The sequence below is a fragment of the Meriones unguiculatus genome, chromosome X (assembly GCF_030254825.1).
Source record: "Meriones unguiculatus strain TT.TT164.6M chromosome X, Bangor_MerUng_6.1, whole genome shotgun sequence".
Lineage (NCBI taxonomy): Eukaryota > Metazoa > Chordata > Mammalia > Rodentia > Muridae > Meriones > Meriones unguiculatus.
This window is the reverse complement of record NC_083369.1, coordinates 77780332-77802410: the sequence shown is the minus strand read 5'-3', so window position 1 is coordinate 77802410 and position 22079 is coordinate 77780332. Positions and strand designations below refer to the sequence as shown.

At 40.5% G+C, this 22079-nt stretch overlaps 1 protein-coding gene across 6 annotated transcripts in view; it reads left to right on the top strand.

The window, feature by feature from the left end:
• Cul4b (cullin 4B) overlaps positions 1-22079 on the top strand; it is a 105473-nt gene that overhangs the window by 62889 nt on the left and 20505 nt on the right. For 3 of the 6 annotated variants that reach the window (XM_060374498.1, XM_060374496.1, XM_060374497.1), the window contains exons 3-5: positions 4128-4343; positions 5021-5569; positions 7708-7823. In XM_060374498.1, coding sequence (XP_060230481.1) covers positions 4128-4343; positions 5021-5569; positions 7708-7823 — 881 coding nt within the window. Of the gene's footprint in view, positions 1-4127; positions 4344-4366; positions 4466-5020; positions 5570-7707; positions 7824-22079 lie in introns of those variants that run through there. The other 3 variants (XM_060374500.1, XM_060374499.1, XM_060374501.1) reach the window with 2 other exon arrangements.

Genomic DNA, 22079 nt, shown 5'->3' with positions numbered 1-22079 from the left:
CCTGATTCCTAAACCACTGTTACTCAAGTAAGGCCACAGCTTGAGCAGCAAGGAGCATTTATGACTAAGAGTTAGTGCTAACAGGCCCAGGAATTCCTTAGCAAATTGGTGACTGAGATGTTGCTTTGCTTCCTCTCTTTAGCTCTTTAAAATCTAGTTAGGATGGAAAGCTATGTCTAGTAACTCATCTTTTCCTAATATTTTGGCCTTGCTGTATTCTCTCTTTTGCAGGATTTAAATGTGTCTCCTATATTCTTCCTCGCTGCTTTCAGCTCCCTTTCATTCCTGCCTATCCAGCTCCAAGGCTTTCATTTGAATTTCTTTCTCAGAAAGTGATTCTTTGACTCTTTTCTCCACTTCATCTCACCAGTCTCCATGTCTCTCTTGGGTATGGCTAGGTGTCTCTGGCACAGTACCTTTCATTACTGCCTGCGAGTAATTGGTTCCCTCACCCACTAGGCCAACGGAGAACAGTTTGAGAGCAAGGGTTGTTTTTTGTGTACTCTGTGACTATATCCTAATGGGCTCAGGCAAGATTTGTTTGTTCAGTATTTACCTAAATTTTGCTAGGAGGAGGAAGAGCTGGAGCTGCTTTTTACCTCCCTTTGGTTGAAGGTCTAGCTGGGGAACAAACTGACTCTCTAGAACTAAACACCACTCTTGGCTGATATGTATATTTGTTGTTATATTTCTTCTTCTCAGGCGCCTGAACTGCGTGTAAGCTTGGTCTTCATATTTGTTACTGTTCTCATTGCTGTGACCGCTCTTTCTCTTTCTCTCTCACATACACACACCAAAACCGACAAAAAAGCAGCAGCACGGTTCAGTCTGAGGTACAGTCTGTCATTGCAAAGCATTTCTTTTGTGGTACTAGGGATGAAACCTAGGGCTTCATACATGCTAGGCAAGTGCCCCACCAACCTACGATTAAAAAATAAAGAAATAAAATAAAAACACAACAAACCTTCCCAGGTGATTCTATTGTGAAGTCAGAGGGAACAGCTGATTTAAACTTAAACTGTTGGCCTTGCTTGTGAGACAAAAACCCTGAACCCAGTATAAGAGCAAACATTAAAGCAGGGCATGGGGAATTGTGAGATTCATTGAGGAAATGACAAGAAGTATAAATGGGGCCCAGCAACTCCATAGTAAATGAGTGCTTGGCATCATCATTGGGAGAATTAACCTGTGGCTGTTACACAAATCCTCAGGGAGAATGGCCTTGTTCTTTCAGTTCATTAGTCTGCCTTTCCAATGTTCCACAGCCATGAGTGATGAAGTTGAGAGTCTAAAGGTTCAAATGTTTTAGGTGCTCAGTCCTCGGTTTTATTAGTTTTATGTATTACACTTATCTTATTATTAATTGGTTTTTTGAGACAGGGTTTCTCCATGTAATAGCCTTGGCTGTCCTGGACTCACTTTGTACACCAGGCTGGCCTTGAACTCACAGAGATCTGCCTGCCTCTGCCTCCTGAGTGCTAGGACTAAAGGTGTGTGTCACCATGACCCACTTTGTCCTTTTTATTTTTATGGTTGTTTCATTTTAGGACATAGCCCAAGCTGACTTGGAATTTGCTATATTGCTGAGGCTGACTGTGGACTCCCTAGTCCTTCTGTCTCTGGTTTTCAAATGTTAGAGCTACAGGTGTTAATTTGCCTTGACACCTATGTCTTTTGAGATAGAGGCCTATATAGCCTAGACTGGCCTCAGTTGCAGGTGTGTGTGTGTGTGTGTGTGTGTGTGTGTGTGATCTACAAAGTGAGTCCAGGTCAGCCAAGGCTACACAGAGAAACCCTGTCCAAATAAACCAAATAACAACAACAAAAAGCATGATTATGTCAGGGTTGAACTGGCACAAAATTAGATATCAAAAGAAAGAAAATTATTAGTCATTTAAGGAAAAATTTATTTATTTTTTTTATAAAACTCAGGGGCATTTCTTGGAGAATTTCCTCAGGTACAGGTATGTCATTCAGCATGTAAGCTCTTTGGAAGCCTGAGGCAGGAGAACTGAAATACAGTTTACCTGAGCAACCAAAGGAATGTCCAGTCCGGCCTGAGAGACTTAACCAGACCCTGTGGCCATGGTTGCTGGGGGTGGGGCTCATGAGATTCCTCTCTTCCCTGAGGTCCTGCTGGGAGTTTATGGTTGCTGGGAAAGAGTGACAGCAAACACTGTGGATATAGTGCAACACTAATCCTTTCCCCCAGTCACCTTTCAGGCCTACTGTTTTTCTTCTTTCATGGTTGTTTTTCTCCTTTCATGCTTGTTTTCTTCTTTCATGGTTCTGGAACTAAATTCCATTAGAGTTTTTCAGCATGATGTCAACTAGCACAAAGGTGCTGAATAATTTTTTTGTTTTTTAATGAGACAGGGTCTCTTTGGCCTAGTCTGGCCTTAACTCAAGGCAGTCCTCCTGCCTCAGCTTCTCAAGTGCTGGGATTACAAGTGTGTGCCAACTTGCCCAGTTTAAAACAGCAACTTTCCAGGAGAATTTGCATGTTAAGGGCTTTTCAGGACACAAAGGAGTGTGGGCTTCCTTATTAGAAATGTGATTTATTTGCAATATTCTTATTTACCAAACAAAACTGCTTTTATTCTATCCACAGGCCTGTCAATTCTCTGTGGATAAAGCCTGTCTTGCTTAGCCTTGCTGTCTACCATTTTTTACATGGTAGACTTCAAAGTTTGGTGTACCAGACTTTTTTTTTTTTTTCGTAAAGGGTCTTGTTATGTAGCCTAGGCTTTCCTTGAACTCAAACTGGCAATCCTGTCTCTCCTTCCAAAATTCTGGGATTACAAGCATGTAGAACCACACTGAGGTTCCAGGCACTTTTGAAGCTTCATTTACCATACTTCCAACCTGCCGTCCTATCTTCTAATCTCATTCCACTTTACATGATTTGATAAACAAAAACCCTTCATGAACTGCCGAGAAATATACTTTCTCTCCCCTCACCCCTTTCTCAACTCCCAGTTTGAGACCCAGCTAAATATTGTGTTTATCTTGTCCTGACTATTCCTCATCTGTGCTTTTTCCCCACGGTAACTTTGTAGACTTAAGAAAAAAAAAAACAACAATCTTAGGAAATTTTGTGTTGAGGCTTTTTTCCTTCACTGGCTTTTCAGAGGTAGGTATCCTGGGTGGTATCTGGCACGTGAAATCTATCTTAGCAAGCTGTTTATACCACACAAGCTGTTTACTGTTTCTACAGTTACAGTGAGCACTGCGGGCAATTGTAGTTTTTGAGTTTGTCTTTCCTGCTGAGAATACTTTAACTCTTTTGTTGTTTTTGAGTCTGTGCAGCCCATCCTGTTAACAAAATAGCTCTACTCCAGCCTCACCCTCCAGAGTGTTGGAATGACAGGTATTTGCCAGTCCTCTGGCTAAAATGTCCCCACAGATTAAGTAAAAAGCTACGAGAGGCTTTCCAGGGTTTATTGCTGGTAATGTAACCAAATTTCGAGGTGTTTGTTTTGTTTTGTTGCTTACTAATAATCACATGTAAAACCTGATCGCAAGGAACACACTGGTAAGGAAACAGGCTTTTGCTAATTCTCTTTAAACTGAGTTGATAAATGAAGGAAGTTGGTCTTTGCTTTGTTTGATTTACAAATTACTGATAGGGTGGGAGGAGGGGTGGACCCTGAAATTGTGCTGGGAAGGGCTCTTCCTTGGTCTTCAAATGTAACCCTAGTCTTGCCAGTTATCTTAGAAAATGCTCTTGGTAGAAAGGTAACAGGGTTCACAGCTTCTTAGTAAGACAGTCAAAATGCGGGCCCTGTGGGATGTTGTGTCACTGACAAAAATGAGAAATTTTGTTGCTGCACCTAGGTAAAAGTTTGCTCCTCGCTAAGCTTTCTCCAGTCCCTGAACATAGTCATACTCCTCTCTAGCAGCAGGCAGGCTTAGGTTTTCCTCTTATTTGGGCTTCTCCCGTGTGAACTTCTCCCTAGTCCTTCAATCTCAAAAAAGTTTCCCTTCTCCTTACTCTTTTCTTTCTACCCTCTTCTTTTCCCCTATAGCTTACCCCGCCCCTAGCCCGCACCACCTACCCTGCCTCACCGGAGGCTTCTCGGTTCTTCTTCTGCCCCCACCCAACCCTATTTGCCCGCCCTCCGCAGGTTCAGAAACGACCAATCAAGAGCGCCGAAGGTGTCACCAAGGACTGTCCCGCCCTCCCTTTCCACCTCTTTTACCCCCCGTGTTCCCTCCCCTAACCCCCCCACATCAAGTCCTGCGGACCCGGGGGCTTCAGGATCTGGGAGCTATGAAAAGTGTCTGCCCAGGCACTTCCGGTAAGAGCGTTGTGGCGCGAAGCTCCCCGCGGGACCGTCGAGGTAGGGGTGGCTGCCGGTGGGTGAGCCTGGTGAAGAGGGTGCCGGCAGGGAAGGGGTGCGGGAACGGGAGTCCGAGCTAGCTGCCCAGAGCAAGCGTACCCAGCGCTTCAAGCCGCCCTGCGGTGAGTTGGCGCCCCCCGCCTCCCAGGCCGCTCGTGTCCTCCTCTCCACCCCCACTCCACGAGGATGACGCCGCCTCTCCACGGGTGCCTCGTGACCGGAAGTGGCGCCATCTTTAGCCTCTTGTGCTATTGACAAAAACAAGCCTTGGCTCGCTCCCCCTCCCCCCTCCAGCTCCGCGTCTCCCCTCCCTGGGAGAGGGAGAAAAGGAGGAGGAGCTGTGAGCTTCTCTGGCTCACTGAGTCGATCCTGCAGAAAGTGGGGGAGAGAGGCCGGAAAGCAGGGGAGTGGGGACGGCAGGGTCCTTTACCTGTCTGCCTCCTTCGCTCCCCCCACCTTGTTCTGCTTACTGCCTGTGTCAGCCTACCCGCCTTCCCAAGCCCTCTCATTTCCCTCGGTGTGCTCCCCCCACTTTCCTCTTGTCCTCTGTGTTTCTCCTCTCTTTCTTTCCTTCCCCCTTCAGTATTGGCACCTCTCCTACATGCACGCAGACAAATAAACGCAGGTTTTTGATGCTCCTCTGCCAGTTGACCCCGCTATTTTCATGTTTCCAACAGGTTTTTCTTCCCCCAATCCCTCTGCTGCTTCTGCTGCTGCTCAGGAGGTCAGATCTGCCACTGATGGTAATACCAGCACCACTCCGCCCACCTCTGCCAAGAAGAGAAAGTTAAACAGTAGCAGCAGCAGTAGCAGCAGTAACAGTAGTAACGAGAGAGAAGACTTTGATTCCACCTCTTCCACTTCCACCCCTCCACAACCTAGAGATTCGGCGGCCCCTTCAACCTCGTCCTTCTGCCTCGGGGTTCCAGTGGCCACTTCCAGCTACGTACCGATACAGAAGAAGCTGCGTTTTGACGACACCCTGGAGTTTGTAGGGTTTGATACAAAAATGGCTGAGGAATCTTCCTCCTCATCTTGCTCATCTTCGCCAACTGCTGCAACCTCACAGCAGCAGCAGCAGCAACTTAAAAATAAGAGTATATTAATTTCTTCTGTGGCTTCAGTGCACCATGCAAATGGCCTGGCTAAATCTTCTACCCCGGTCTCTAGCTTTGCTAACAGCAAGCCTGGCTCAGCTAAGAAGTTAGTCATCAAGAACTTTAAAGGTAACCAAGGCCAAAATCCATAATCATGTACTAAGATTTTGACACTTCAGCAGTCAGTTGTGCTATTTATGTTAATATATCAAACAGTAAGAGGTCCCCTAATGTTTTATGCATAATCAGTGAGTGGACGGGAGGTCCTAGTTTTGATGGAGGTTTTTTTTTTCCCCTGGGGTGTTTGTGTCCTTGCTCTGAAGCACACTCTTGAGTATGTGTGTGCAATGTTGTTGAGGTCTGTCTCAACCCATGATGTTTAATCTTTTCCTTACAACATTGACAGTCTGATTGATCCGGATTTTAGATCTGAGAAACTTGTCTTCTAAAGAGGTACATTTCAGATGCATACTGAGTCTTGGTACTACTGAGATTTTTATTTTGTATAGGCCACAATCCAGGCCCTAAAAATGCAGGTAGCAAAGGTGATGTTTAAATGAGATTTATGTTCAGGTGCTTAGTGTAAGTACTATATTTGTGAAACCAGCAGTATTGAGCGAAAAATTCCTGGGTTTCTGCATTTCTTCCCAAAGGTAAAGTCTGAAAATGGAAACTACTGTGTATTCACAAAAGTAGTGACTCTGTCACTAAAGATAGAAACAGTTAACTACATCTTTACTCACAAAATGGACTTTAAAGTATTGACCTGCAGCTATTGGAAAATTTGTGCATACTGTGTTTGTGCATAATTTGTGCATATTTGTGTTTGAGATTACTGATTGGGAGTGTGGTATATGCATCAGTGAAAATATTAACTCAGCATTGGGATTTTTTTTTTTGAGCTGAGTTCTTATTTGTTGAACGTGTTTCTGTTCTGAATTTTTGCCCCCACCATCCTCAGCTAGCAGGTGGTAGAATGTTTTTTAAAGATAGGGAAGTGAATGAATGAACTTAAGGCAAGCTTACCAGATAAGTGCCTTGTAGCTAATTATTAGCATAGGGAGACTTGGTTCCTCTGTGCTTGTGTTGGAAATGCTGGTGTGGAAAAGAGCATTGTGTTTGCTATTTATCTCAAGCAGGAGATTTTAGTATTGTACAAAAAAAAAAAAACTTTTTTATAGAACTCACTTTCCATCCTCAGGCTCTCAACAGTGTTGTACTCTGATTTATTAGACCTTTCTAAAGTGAATATGAACTGTATTTACAGATTCATTAGTTCATTTAAAGATAACTGATTTAATAGGGAAGGACTTTTCAAGAAATGAGCTGTGATCCTAATTGCATTTGCAAATTGATTTTAGAGACTTTATTTTCCTTTCTCCTGAAGGCATTAGGGCATTTGGAATGTTTAACTTGCTTAACTTTTTAATGGTGAATGAAGTTTAAAATCTAGATTAAGATTTCTTTCCATTTTGAAAATGCTGCATGGGTTCTGGAGTCATTTGGGTGTTAATTTGTTTTTGTTTTGTTTTTAAATTAAATTCTGTTCTTTTAAAACTTAAGAAAGGTTCTCCATTTCTGTGATTGCTGAGGGAGTCAAACACACTTGAATTGGAATCCAAGCTTTGCCATTGACAGCTATGGTGACCTTGGGGAATCTTCCCAAATGAGTTCCAGGCTCAGTTTCTTTAGTTGTAAAGTAGGGGTGTTAATATTCATTGTGGTTATTTTAATTGTTGGGACAATTTCTTAGAAGTTTCTAAAGTACTTTTCACATAGTACATAGTATTTTAAATCTTCTGTACGAGATTCATGTCAACTTCAGTTTTACACATGATAAAACAAGATCAGGACTCCTATTTTTATCTGTCATTCTTGAATTTTTATTTTTGAGGCAATGCAATCAATAGGTGGAAAAAAAATCCTTACCTTCAATTTTCATAGGTGGCCTCTTAAATTCCATTTATAGAGCCAGGTGCATTGGCGCACACTTATAATCCCAGCAGAGGCAGGGGTATCCCTTTGAGTTCAAGACCAGCCTGGTCTACAGAGTGAGGTGAGGATAGCCAAAGCTACACAGAGAAACCCTGTCTTGAAAAAAAAATCTCAAATAAAACCAAACAAAAAATTCTGTTTATACCAAATTTTAATATACCATAATTAATTTGAGATATTAAAAAGATCCTAAAACAGCAATGCTGTTGTATTTTGTGTTTTTTAGTTACTGTATCCTGAATACTTTTCTAATTTTTTTGCATATTATTTAGATAAGCCTAAATTACCAGAAAACTATACAGATGAGACATGGCAAAAGCTAAAAGAAGCAGTGGAAGCTATTCAGAATAGTACTTCAATTAAGTACAATTTAGAAGAACTCTACCAGGTATGTATTAGTCTGTCAACCAGATTTAACTAATATAAGTCGAGATGGGGTGCATTTGTATTTTCCTTTCTTTGAAGATTTATTTTTTATTTTTAAGTCTGTGTGTATGCTTGGGAGCTTGCACACACAATTGAGTGCAGGTGCTCTTGGAGGCTAGAGGCTTAGGATCCCTTTGGAATCATAGGCGGTTGTGAGCTGTCTGACATGGTGCTGGGACTCAAACTTGGGTCATGAAGAAGTGCTTTTAACTGTTAATCCATTTCTCTAGCCCCTTGCATTTTAAGTTTCTGAAACCTGTTTTTCAGTAGACTTTTCGGACACTTACTAGTTAATTGGTGCATTCTGTTTTCTGATCATTGCAAATCTTCCTTGAACTGGGGCTACAGAATTGAATAGTTCTGATAAGGACTTAATGGTACAACCTAGTGTCGAATGCTATAGCACAGATCTTAGAAATGTTTTCTGTAGGATATCATTTCTTTTGTGGCAGTTCTTGCTTAGTTCTGTTACCCACTGACAGGAAAGAAAGTACTCACAGCATGCAACTCTTCACATTCTCGCATCCCTTTTCTGCATTATTCTTTTTTTTTTTAATTAAATTCATTTGTTCTTTATGTATATGTGTATGGGTAAGCCATGTGTGGAGATCAGAGGACAATTTACAAAGGTCACTTCTTTCCTTCTACCTTGTGGGTCCCAGGGATTGACCACAAGTCATTAGGCTTGACGGTAAGTGCCTTTACCTGCTGAGCCATCTTGCTACCATCTTCCTTCTTTAAAGAACTCGATTTTAAAAAATTGTGTTTGTGGTTATGACAGAGAGAGGGGAGAAAAGGGTGTGTGTGTCCATGTGAGTGTGCAAAGAAGCGTGTTAGTTCCCAGTAAACATGTGGAAGTCAGAGGACAACTTGGAGAAATTCGCCTCTTCTTCCACATGTGTTCCAAGGAGCATACTCCAGGTTATTGTGTTTGGTGGAAAGCACATTTACCCAATGAGCCATCTTGTTGGCCCTGTCTCAGTTTTTTTAAATTTTATTTTATGTGTATGGTATTTTGCCTGCATGCATATATATATGCACATGCCTGGAACTGGAGTGATAGACAGGTGTGAGCTGCCATGTAAGTTATGGAAATTGAACTTGGGTCCTTTAGAGGAACATGTTGGCAGTGCTCCTAACTGCTGAGCCATTTCTCCAGCCCCTCTCTGCCTCAATCTTTTTTTTTTTTTTTTTTTGAGACAGAATTTCTCTGTGTAGCTTGGCTATCCTGGACTCATCAGGTTGGCTTCAAACTCACAGGAGATCCACCTGCTGTGCTTTCTGGGGCTCTGGGATCAGAGACGTGTGCCACTGCAACTGGCAGCTGCCTCATTTTCAGTGGTAGCTTTTTGCACTTTTTTTGAGCTTCTTCCATCTCCTGGTCTTCAAAGTATACCTTACTTCAGAAGTGAGCAGTGCCTGTAGTCTATCACCTTAGTCCAAGGTTCATGTTTTTTGTTGTTGTTTTTTTCTTCTGATTGAAAACCAGTGTTTACTTGAAATGTTCAGGATAATGCCAAGAGCAGTTACTCATTCAGATTTACTGTTACCAAGAGTTTTCCTCATTGGTTTTAACAGAAGTAATTAAAATTATTTTCCCTTCCATAATCAGCCACTTGATATTTAAAATATTTCTGATTACATAGACTGTTTTAGGGTTTTTGTATTTAGTAAAACTTGTAAGAAATTAGCTGGAGAGATGGCTCAACTGTTAAAGACTAGGCTCACAACAAAAAATTGTAAGAAATAATGTTGGTTCAATATCTCAGCATTTGTAGTTTTTGCATTTTAGTTGTAGAGTGAATATGTTGATGACCAAACTCTGGATTAGGAGTTAGAAGAAACATTTGGGATTTAATTTTAACTACTACTGCCCTTTTAATGTTGGGCAAAACAATAAACATGTTCCACTTTAGTTTCCTCATTAGAAAAGAGGGAAACTAGTATCTGCCCTTTTTTTTCTTCTCTAGCTTGCTAAAAAAAGAATCAATAAGATGTTTGTAAAACAAAATAAAAAAAACACTATAATGAAGCACTAATGATAAAAATTAAGCTGATGGTAGCATTAGTCACATCCTTTACAACCCATAGTATAGCTTTTTAAAAACCTATTTATTATTTTTGTTCCTAAATTTTATTAATTAACACAGAACATTCCCAACCAATGTGTCCTATTTGTATTTGTAAAAAATTTATTGTTTTATTAATTACAGTTTATTTACTTTGTATTCCAGCTGTAGCCTGCTTTCTCATCCCCTCTCAATCACATTCTCTCTCCCTGATCTCCTCCCCTGACTCTCCCCAGATCCACTAATAGGGGAAGTCCTCCTCCCCTTCCCTCTGACCCTAGCCTGTCAGGTCTCATCAGGACTGCCTGCATTGTCCTCTGTGGCCTGGTAAGGCTGCTTCCCCATCAGGGGGAGGTGATAAAAGAGCCTGCCACTGAGTTCATGTCTGAGACATTCCCTGTTCCATTGCTAGGGAACCCACTTGGAGGCTAAGCTGCCATGGGCTACATCTGTTCAGGGGTTCTAGGTTATCTCCATGCATAGTCCTTAGTTGGAGTATCAGTCTCAGAAAATACCCCTGTGCCCAGATTTTTTGTTGTTGTTGCTCTCCTTCTGGAGCTTCTATCCCTTCTAGGTCTTTCTATCTCACCCTTCTTTCATAAGATTCTCAGCACTCAGCCCAAAGTTTAGATATGAGTCTCAGCATCTGCCTTGATACCCTGCTGAGTAAAGTCTTTCAGAGGCCCTCTTTGGTAGGCTCCTGTCCTGTTCCCTGTTTTCTCCCTCTGCTGATGTCCATCTCATTTGACTTTCTGAGTGAGAATTGAGCATCTTACCCAGGGTCCTTCTTCTTGCCTAGCTTCTTTAGTTGTACAGATTTTAGTATGTTTATCCTATATTGTATGTCTAATATCCACTTATAAGTGAGCATATACCGTGTGTGTCTTTCTGCTTCTAGGATACCTAACTCAAAATCTTTTCTATTTCCCATTTACCTGCAAATTTCATGATTTCCTTGTTTTAAATTGCTGAGTAGTATTCCATTGTGTAAATGTACCACAATTTCTGTATCCATTCCTCCGTTGATGGACATCTGAGTTGTTTCCAGGTTCTGGCAATTACGAATAAAAACTATGAACATGTTTGAGCAAATGTCCTTGTTGTATACTTGAGCATATTTTGGATATATGCCTAGGAGTGGTATGGCTACATCTTGAGGTATCACTACTCCTAATTTTTTGAGAAAGAGTCAGATTGATTTCCAAAGTGGTTGTGCAGGTTTACATTCCCACCAGCAGTGAAGGAGGGTTCCCCTTTCTCCACATACTCTCTAGCGTGTGTTGTCACTTGAGTGATCTTAGCCATTCAGCTGTAAGGTGAAACCTCAGGGTCATTTTGATTTGCATTTTCCCTGATGACCAAGGAAGTTGAGCATTTCTTTAAGCGTTTCTCTGCCTTTTGATATTCCTCTATTGAGAATTCTCTGTTTACCCCATTTTCTAATTGGATTTCTTGCTTTTTATCTTATTCAGTTCTTTATATATTCTGCATATTAGGCCTCTGTCAGATATAGGGTTGGTAATGATCCTTTCCCAATCTGTAGGCATTTTGTTTTGACAACCATGTCCTTTGCTTTACAGAAGCTTTTCAGTTTCATGAGGTCCCATTTATTGATTGTTGCTCTTAGAGTCTGTGCTGTTGGTGTTCCCATTTATTGATTGTTGCTCTTAGAGTCTGTGCTGTTGGTGTTCTGTTCAGGAAGTTGTCTCCTGTGCCAATGAGTTCAAGGGTATTCCCCACTTTTTCTTCTAACAGGTTTAGTGTGTCTGGTTTTATGTTGAGGTCTTTGATCCACTTGGACATTAGTTTTGTGCAGGGTGATAAGAATAGATCTATTTGCATTTTTCTACATGTAGACATCCAATTAGACCAGCACCATTTGTTGAATATGCTCCTTTTTCATTGTATGGTTTTGGCATCTTTGTCAAAAATCAGGTGTCCATAAGTGTGTGGGTTCATTTCTGGGTCTTCTATTTGATTTCATTGATCCACCATTCTGTTTCTATGCCAGTACCATGCAGTTTTTATTACTGTTGCTCTATAGTATAGCTTGAGATCAGGGATGGAGATACCTCCAGAAGATCTTTTATTGTAGAGGGTTGTTTTAGCAATTTTGAGTTTTTCATTTTTCCGTATGAAGCTGAGAATTGTCCTTTCAAGATCTATAAAGAGTTTTAGTATTTTGATGGGAATTGCATTCAATGCAATTTTGGCAGGATGACCATCTTCACTATATTAATCCTTCTGATCCATGAGTGTAGGAGATCTTTCCATCTTCTGATATCTTCTTCAATTTCTTGAGAGACTTGAAGTTTTTTTTAAACAGGTCTTTCATTTGCTTGGTTAGAGTTACACCAAGGTACTTTGTTGTTAGTGGCTATTGTGAAGGGTGCAGTGTCCCTAATTTCTTTCTTAGCCCTTTTGTCTTTTGTAAACAGGAGGGCTACTGATTTTTCTGAGTAAATATTATATCCAGCCACTTGCTGAAGGTGTTTATCAGCTGAAGGAGTTCTCTGGTAGAGTATTTGGGGTCGCTTGTGTATACTACCCTATCATCTGCAAATAGTGATACTTTGACTTGGTCTTTTCAGATTTGTATCCACTTGATCTCTTTTAGTTGTCTTATTGCTCTAGCTAGGACTTTTCAAGTACTATGCTGAAGAGATAGAGAGAGAGAGTGGGCAGCTTTACCTTTCCCTGATTTCAGTGAGATTGCTTTAAGTTTCTCTCCATTTAGCTTAATGTTGGATATAGGCTTGCTGTATATTGCCTTTACTATGTTTAGGTATGTGCCTTTTATCCCTGATCTCTCCACGACTTTAAACATGAATGGGTGTTGGATTTTGTCAAATGCTTTTTTGGCATCTAAGGAGATGATCATATGGTTTTTCTCCTTTAGCTTGTTTATAAGATGGATTACATTGATGGATTTCCATAAATTGAACCACCCCTGCATGCCTGGGATGACGCTTACTGGTCATGGAGGATGATATATTTCATGTGTTGTTAGATAAGGTTTTCAAGTATTTTGTTGACTATTTTTGAATCAATGTTCTTAAGAGAGATATGTCTGAAGTTCTCTTATTTTATTGGGTTTTTGTGTGGTTTAGGTATCAAGGTGACTGTGGCTTCATAAAATGAGTTTAGTAATGTTCCTGCTGTTTCTATTTTGTGGAATAGTGTGAGGGAGAATTGGAGTTAGCTATTCTTTGAAGGTCTGATAGAATTCTGTGCTGAAACCATCTGGCCCTGGGCTTTTTTTGGAAGGGAGACTGTTGATGACTGCTTCTTTTTCCTTGGGGGATTTAGGACTATTTACTATATTTACCGGATCTTGATTTAATTTTGGTAAATAGAATCTATCAAGAAAAGTATCCATTTCCTTTAGATTTTCAAATTTTGTGGCATATAGGCTTTTGTAGTAAGACCTAGTAATTGTTTGGCTTTCCTCAGTGTTGTTATGTCCCTCTTTCCATTTCTGGTTTTGCTGATTTGGATAATATCTCTCTGCCTTTTAGTTAATGTGGTTAAGGGATTGTTGATTTTCTCAAAGAACGAGCTCTTGGTCTCATTGATTTTTTTTTTTTGAATTGTTTTCTTTGTTTCTAATTCATTGATTTCAGTCCTGAATTTGATTATTTTCAATATTCTACTCTTGGGTGTGTCTACTTCTTTTTTTCCCCCTAGGGCTTTTAGGTGTGCTGCTAATTTTCTTGAATAAGATTTCTCCAACTTCTTTATAAAGGCATTTAGTGCTATGAACTCTCCCCTTAGCACCAGTTTTATTGTGTCCCATATATTTGGGTAAGTTGTGCCTTCATTTTTATTGAATCTTAGGAATTCTCTTATCTTTTTTTTCTTTTCTTCCTTGACCAAGCTGTCATTGAGTAGAGAGTTGTTTAGTTTCTATGCATATGTAGGCTTTTTGTTATTTCTGTTGTTGTTGAGGTCTAGTTTTAGGCCATGGTGGTCTGACAGGATACAAGGGATTATTTTGATCTTCTCCTATCTGTTGAGGCTTGCTTTGTGCCTGACTGTATCGTCAATTTTTGAGAAGGTTGGTTCCATGAGGTGCTGAAAAGAAGGTATGCTCTTTTGTGTTTGGGTGAAAAGTTCTGTAGACATCTATTAGGTTCATTTAATTTAGGATATCTCTAAGTGTCATTATTTCCCTGTTTATCTTCTCAATAGATGATCTGTCCCTTGGTGATAGTGGAATATCTCCCACTATTATGATGTTGGGATCAATGTGTAATTTAAGCTTTAATGTTTCATTTACAAATGCAGGTGCTCTTGTATTTGGGGCAGAGATGTTCAGGATTGTGAAGTCTTCCCTGGTGGCTTTTTTCTTTGAGAATGAAGTGTCCCTCCTTCTCTCTTTTTTTTTTTTTAAAGTTCAGTTTTTTTTTTTATCAGTTACATTTTATTAACTGTATCCCAGCCGTGTCCCGATCCCTCATTCCCTCCCAGTCCCTCCCTCCCTCCCTCATCTCCACCGTGCCCCTTTCCAAGTCCACTGATAGGGGGGACCTCCTCCCCATTCATCTGATCCTGTTTTATCAGGTATCTTCAGGACTGGCTGCAAAGCCCTCCTCTGTGGCCTAACAGGACTGCTCCTCCCTTTGGGGGTGGGGAGACCAAAGAGCCAGTCATTGAGTTCCTGTTAGAAATAGTCCTTGTTCCCCTCACTTTGGGAAACCAATTGGTTACTGAGCTACCACAGGCTACATCTGAGTGGAGGTTCTAGGTTATATCCATACATGGTCTTTGGTTGAATGTCAGTCTCCGAAAAGACCCTGTGCCCAGATATATTTGGTCCTTGTGGAGCTCCTATCCTTTCCCCATCAGACTAACTCCCCTTCTTTCTTATGATTCCCTGTACTCTGCCAAAGGTTTGGTCATGAGTCTTTGCTTTGAAAACACTGCTAGTTAAGAGTCTTTCAGATGGTTGAAAGTCTATTTTATTGGATAATAGGATAGCTACCCCAGCTTCTTTTCTGAGTCCGTTTGATTGCAAAGCCTTTTTTCATTCCTTTACTCTGAGATAGTTTTTATCTTTTTTGGCAGGTGTGTTTCTTGGATGCAGCAGGATGTTGGACCTGTTTCCCCAATAATTTGATCAGACTGTGTCTTTTTATTACAGAGTTGAGTCTGTTGATGTTGATGGATAATAGTGACCGATGAATGTTAGTTTCCTTTTATTGTGGAGTTGCTGGTATTACTGTATTTCTGTGCTTTCTTTTAACTTTTTTTTGTGAAGTTACCTATATCCTGTGTTTTCTTGGGTGTAGTTGATTTTGTTGGATTGGAGTTTCCTTCTAGTATAATCTGTAGATACTACTATGCTGTGCATATATTGTTTAAATTTAGTTTTGTAATGGAATATTTTGTTTTCTCCCTCTATGTTGATTGAAAGCTGTTCTGGGTATAGTAGTCTGGGTTGGTATCTGTGGTCTCTTGGAGTCTGCATGACATCTGCTTAGGCCCTTCTGGCTTTCATAGTTACTGTTGAGAAGTCTGATGTGATTATGGTAGGTCTATGTTTATATGTTACTTGGCCTTTTTCCCTTGGTGCTTTTAATATTTTTTTCTTTGTCCTGTAGATTTAGTGTTTTGACTATTTGTGATGTGAGGATTTTCTTTTCTGGTCGAGTCTATTTAGTGTCTGTAGGCCTTTTGTATGTTTATGGACATCTCTTTAAGTTGGGAAAATCTACGATTTTCTTGAAAATATCTTCTGGACCTTGGAGCCTGGAATCTTCTTTTTCGTCTGTTCCTATTAATTATAGATTTCATCTTTTCATGATGTCCTTTATTTCTTGGATGTTTTGCGTTTGGAACTCTTCCAATTTTACTTTTTCTTGAGAGATGTGTCAATTTCTGAAATTGTATATTCAGCACCTGAGATTCTCTCTCCCATCTCTTGTGTTCTATTGGTGATGCTTACCTTTGTGGTTCCTGATCATGTCTCTTAAGTTCTCCAGCTCCAGGGTTTTCTCTGTGTTTTCTTTATTGATTCTAAATCTGTTTTCGTGTCTTACATCATTTCCTTCATCTGTTTGAATGTAGATTCCAGTCTTTCCATGGTGACCTCTATTTTTTGTTGTTCATTTCCTCTCTGCATGCCTCTGCATATGCCTTTGTTTATTTGGCTGTAGTTGCCTGTATTTCTTTGAGAGCTTTGTTCATTTCCTCTTTATGTGCCTCTAATAACTGGATTAGCATAGATTTGAAAGCATGGATTTGAGGTCATTTTCCTGTGTTTCTGATAAATTAGCATATGACTTGATTTTGGGGGTTGCTGGTGAAGCCATGATGTCCTGATTTTTTGTTGGATGTGTTCTTATGCCGACCTCTAGCCATCTGTTTATCTGTAGCCTTCTCTGTTTGTTCCTGGAGTCTGTACTTCAGACTGGGTCCATCTCTATCTGGTGTCTGGAACATTCTTCAGGAAGATGAGAGGGGTCCAATGGTTCAAGAGTAGGTGTTGGTGTTTTAGTTGTAGCTAAGGGAGGAAGGCTTCAGGCTCATGTGTGCACCCTGGGTTTGTGCTTGGAAGTATGCCTTGAAGGACAGGGTGCTAGAGTATTTAGATGCCTAGAAGGGAGGAGGTTAAGTAGTGGATGCTGGTGCTGTTTGCTGGGGCAAGGTGCATTCACAGGTACTCTCAATTACCTCAGTGGCCTACAGGCCTGTCTTACTGTCCTCTAGATATTCAGATCTGTCTGGGCTCTAGGAATTCTTTGCCGGGAATCCACTGGTAGACCCACAAAACAGGGGTTTCAGTGTTGAGAATGCTGTCCTAAGGATCCCTGTGTTACCCATAGTGAGGGTGTGAGCAGGAGGGATCAGATGTCTGGCTGCTAGTGTACAGGGACCCTGGATCTGTGGTTCTGTAAACACTCACTTGAAGGCGCACTCACTCCCTCACAGGGCCTAATCGGAAAGCATAGGGCTTCCCCTGTTCTTTACTCTGAGATTTGGGCCCGCAGGGACAAATGAGAGTGTTTAGTGGTGTCCACTGTGTGGCGACCGCTGGGCAGGGAGATATGTACTTGGCATAGCTGCCTCTGCTGTCTCAGTCACCTAGCACTGAGGCTTCTGCTTGGGAGACCGGCCTCTGCCATTTCATTCTTGGAGCAAGGAGGCTCCTGCTTAGGCTAGCTACAGCATAAGAACAGGGAAGCTCGTGCTTGGGGCAGTGGCCACTGCAGGCTTCCTCTGCTGAGCATGTAGGCCTGTGCTTAGGGGCAAGGGGAAGTGCAGGAGTTTTGAATACTCGCCACCCAGTCCCCAGAGACAGAGACGTCTACCAGTGACCTGGATCCAAACTGTCCCAGCTAATAGGTTGTTCCCTCTTGCATAGGAATCTTCAATGTCAGTGTTCTGGCTTCAGCTGCCCCTCCACTCACCAATTTTGGAGTTTTGGATCCTGTGCCGCTCAGATATGGTGTGCTGGTCACTGCTATCTTAGACTCCTTAAATCTGTAATTTGTTAAATTGAGATCACTGGTTTTTGTTGCTGTGAAAATTAAATGAGTCAGTGTTCAGCAGGTAGTGATGCAGTATAAGTGACAGCCAGTGGTAATACTGAGCTGTTACTTAAGGGTCAGTCCTCATTTGGCTCTTTTGGTACAGTATAGACTTCCTGAATTGTAAAATAACAAAAGTAGAATTAAGAAATTAGAGTAAGAAAGGTCTTAGAGTCCATGAGGTCCACATACCATGTATGTAATCTGCAAAGCAGATCTGTTTTCCAGTAGTTTGTTTAAGCAATACTGAAACTCTTAAAGGATTAATTCTTATCTACACTTTATCAACAAGGAGACTCTCCGAATTTAAGCAACCCACCTAAAGTTAGTGGCTGAACAGGAAAAGTCAAACTAAGATGTTTGATTCTTACTCCTGGAGATTTTCCACTACTGTGCTCCTCCACTAATAAATAACACCACGGAACCTTAAATACCCACTGTAACAGCAGTGTTGAAAGCAACTGAAGTGTATTACTTTATGAAAAAATCTTATTGGGAACAGCTGTTCTGTTTCCATTTGTATATGCAGTCTTTATTTGGGTATGCTGATGGAAGCACAGCTTGTGTAATTGCAGTATTGTATATTTCAAATTTATAGTATATAATGATTGTAGCAGTTAAGGAGCCCTATTCACCTTAATTATTTTCCCTGAGTTTTTGATTTGAAGATCTCTCCCTTGATATGCTATTTTTGGTAATTGTTTAAGAGCACCCACAAGTGTTTTGCATCTAACTTTGCTTCCCCCCCCCTTTTTTTTTTCTTTGAGACAGGGTTTCTCAGTGTAGTTCTGGCTGTCCTAGACCAACTTTGTAGATCAGGCTGGCCTTGAATTCATAGGGATCCACCTGCCTATAGCTCCTATCTTTGCTTTCTTGTACTTGCATTTTACTTGCTGATGTTCAGTTGTATTTTTTTTGTCCTAAATTCACAAGTACCTAGTTATAGCTGAGGCAGGAGGATTTTGATTTCAGAGCCAAGACTGTTTTACATAGGGAAACCTTGTCTCAAAACAACCTCAAAGAGATAAAGCTCCAAGTATCTATATTTTTCATGGTACCTCACATTTATAGTAAATTTGGAAGCAGTTTTTAAAGCTAAAGCAGATTTTTAAAAAAGATATGTTTAATATATATATATATATATATATATATATATATATATATAATATGTGTTCTACCTTCATGTACACCTGCTCTCCAGAATATGGTTGTGAGCCACCATGATGTGGTTGCTGGAAATTGAACTCAGGAACTCTATAAGAGTAGCCAGTGCTCTCAACCCCAGCCTTCTCTCCAGCCTGCTAAAATAGAATTTTTAATTATTGTTTTGTAAATGTTCCTTCATCTCAAGATTATTTTGTGATGAGAGTTTAATTTCTAGAAAATAACACATTGTGCTAATGTTTTCAGTAAGCACTTTTTTTTTCTTTATTTCTTCATTATTTTTTATTTGATTTTTTTTTTCAGATAGGTTCCCTCTGAACATAGCTCTAGCTGTCCTGGAATTCACTGTGTAGAGTTGGGTAGCCTCAAATTCATAAACATCTGTCTGTCTTTGCCTGCTATCACACTCGGCTTATTTGTTTGTTTTAGGCAAGGTTTCTCTGTAGAGTATCTATATTTGTTCTGGACTCGATTTGTAGAGCAGGCTGGCCTCAAACTCACAGAGATCCACCTGCCTCTGCCTCCTGAGTTCTGAGATTCAAGGTGGGTGCCACCATACCCATCACTTTAATTTATTTATTTTTAATTTTATTTTGAGATAGGGTCTCACTGTATATACCTGGCTGTCCTTGACTGCATTGTGTAGACCAACCTGCCCTCACTGAGATCAACCTGCCTCTGCATTCCAAGTATTGGGATTAATTTGTTCCTGGCCTATTGTCTTTTCAAAACTGTACTTTAATGATAATTGTTTCTGAAATTTTAAAATTACCTTTCTTAATAACCTGAAATTCTATGAGAATGAAGCTGCATCTCTCTCTCAGTGTAGATTATCATCAGTTGTAAAATGTGGTTACCTAAGCAGTCAGTAGTTATAGGAGAACACTTAAAATTTTTAACAGTTTTGATTACTCCAAATTGGTTTCTCAAAGTTTAGCGGATGTCACCTGTTTGTCCTTTTTTTTGTTGTGTTTTGAGATTTATTTTAACTTAATGTATTTGGGTATTGTGCCTTCCTGTTTGTCTGTATACCACATGTATACAGTGCCTTCAGATACCAGAAACATTAACAGATATTTGTTAGTTGTCTTGTGAGTGCTGGGAATGGAACCTTGGGTCCTCTGCAGAAGCAACAAGTACTCTTAACCATTGAGCCATCTCCAGCCGTTTTTATTATTTTGAGATAGGGACTCCTAACCCAGGCTGTCCCTAGAACTCTGTGTAGCCTATGATGATTTTGAACTCCTGGCAGTCTAATTGCTTCAAGGTTAGGATTACATATATGAGCAACACATCTGACTGAGTCCATTGATGGCTTAAAAGATCATATTCTGTTACATATTTCTCCTTAAAATGAATCATTAGTATTGTCTCTAATCATTTTTAAAGTGTACAGTCTCAATGAAGGTCCTTGATAATTGATCTTATTGAAGCACCGTTTGCTACGTGATATTGAGTGACAAAACTTTTCCTGGGGAGTGGCAAAAAACATACACCTACTCACCCCCAGAAAGGGGGAGCCCATGATAGACCAAAGTTTGGATACCATCAAAGTCCAACTTGGTGAACCAATGAGTTTTATTGGGGTTATTTACAGGAGTGTATGAGTGAGGGGTTACTTACAGGAACAGAAATGCCTCAAAGATAGCTTTATCACTAAAGCCCACCCAGCCTGGGTAACAGAGAGCTCACAAAGCTGGGAACATGGAACACAAGTACCCTGCAGGCAGCTGAACAGGTTGGAGACTGTCTTTTCCATGTACCTCAGTTTGTCTAAACCCCATCTGGGAAGCTATTTTGGTTTCAGAGTCTTCTTTGTAGCTAAACTTTTCTCTGTGTCAGGGATTTTTAGGTTTTATTATGCATTCTGTCAGAGAGGGGCCTAATAAGTCCAGTCAGTTTCAGGGACTTCATTTTATTGGTATACATTATTGAATTTTTGCATTATGTTTTTGTGTTTTGAGGCTAAGTCTGTCCTTAGAGTCAAGATATTTTCTGCCTCACTCCTGAATGCTGGGCTTAAAAGCATATGTTACCATACACAGTTTCTTTTCTTTCCCTTTTTTTCCTTTTTTTTCTTTTCTTTGAGACAGGGTTTCAATATATAGCCTTAGCTGGCCTTGAACTTACTATGTAGATCCGACTGTTCTTGAGCTCCTAGAGATCCCCTTGCCTCTGCCTTCCATGTGCTTGTCTCTCTTATTCCACATCATCACCAACATTAGCTGTCCCTTGTTTTATTGAACTTATCCATAGTGGTATGTCCCACCACAACCAGCTCTTTAAAAAAAAAAAATTACTTAATTTTTAATTTGTGTGTGCTTCCCTGTGTAATGGGGGAGGAAGAGACACATGCCACAGAATGCTTCTAGAGGTCAGAGGAACCTTGTCAGTTCATCAGTGAAACTCTCATCCTCATGTTTGGCAAGTGCCTTTTACTTCCTGAGTTACCTAACCAGCCACTTGCTTTCCTTTCTTTTTTCTTTTTAATATTTATTTATTATTTATACAATGTTCTGCCTACATTTATGCCTGTAAGCCAGAAGAGGGCACCAGATCATAGATGGTAATGAGCCACCATGTGGTTGCTGGGAATTGAACTCAGGACCTTTGGAAGAACAGGCAGTGCTCTTAACCTCTGAGCCATCTCTCCAGCCCCTCCTTTCTTTATTTTATTTTTTGTTTTCTTTTTTTAAATATAAAAGTTTGAAAAATAAGCTGGGTGGTGGTTACACACACCTTTAATCCCAGCACTTGAGAAGGCAGAGGGCAGGTGGATCTCTTGAGTTCCAGGCCAGCCTGGTCTACAGAGTGAGTTCTAGGACAACCAGGGCTACAAAGAAAAACCCTGTCTCAAAAACAGAAAAATAAGTTTGAAAAATAATACCTAACTGTCATAGTAGGCCTATAAGAGTTTAGCACCTTGGTGGGAATTCTTTATCTTACTGTTTTTGTTAATGAAACATTTACATTCCATTTTCTGTTTATATATTTTCTTTTTTCCCCCAAACAAGTTGTTAGGGTGGGTTTTGTGTTTTTAATGTGATATATGGGTTTTGTAGGATAGGACCTGGGATTTGGAAGAATAAGGGTTAAAAGCTTGCGAAATGTTTGCATTTTATGCCTGACTACCTTCAAAAGCTTTAAGACCCTGTGTTTACACCCCGTCTTTTACTAGATTGTGAACCCAGGACCTCACTCATGCTAACCAAATAGTCTACCACTGAGCTGTACTAGCTATAGTCTACTCTACCACCTTTCAGCTAAGCATAGGTGAGGCTATATGTAAAGCTCAGCTTCATTTTTGTTGTTGTTGTTTCTCATTCTCATTAGCACTCTACCCATTTCACTCTGGGTCTTTGGGGAGACTTGGAGACTTCTCCTAACTTCCCTTTCGAAGGGCTGTGATAGGTAGTTGTATCTCTCTGATTATGCCTGTAACAACACTTAGCT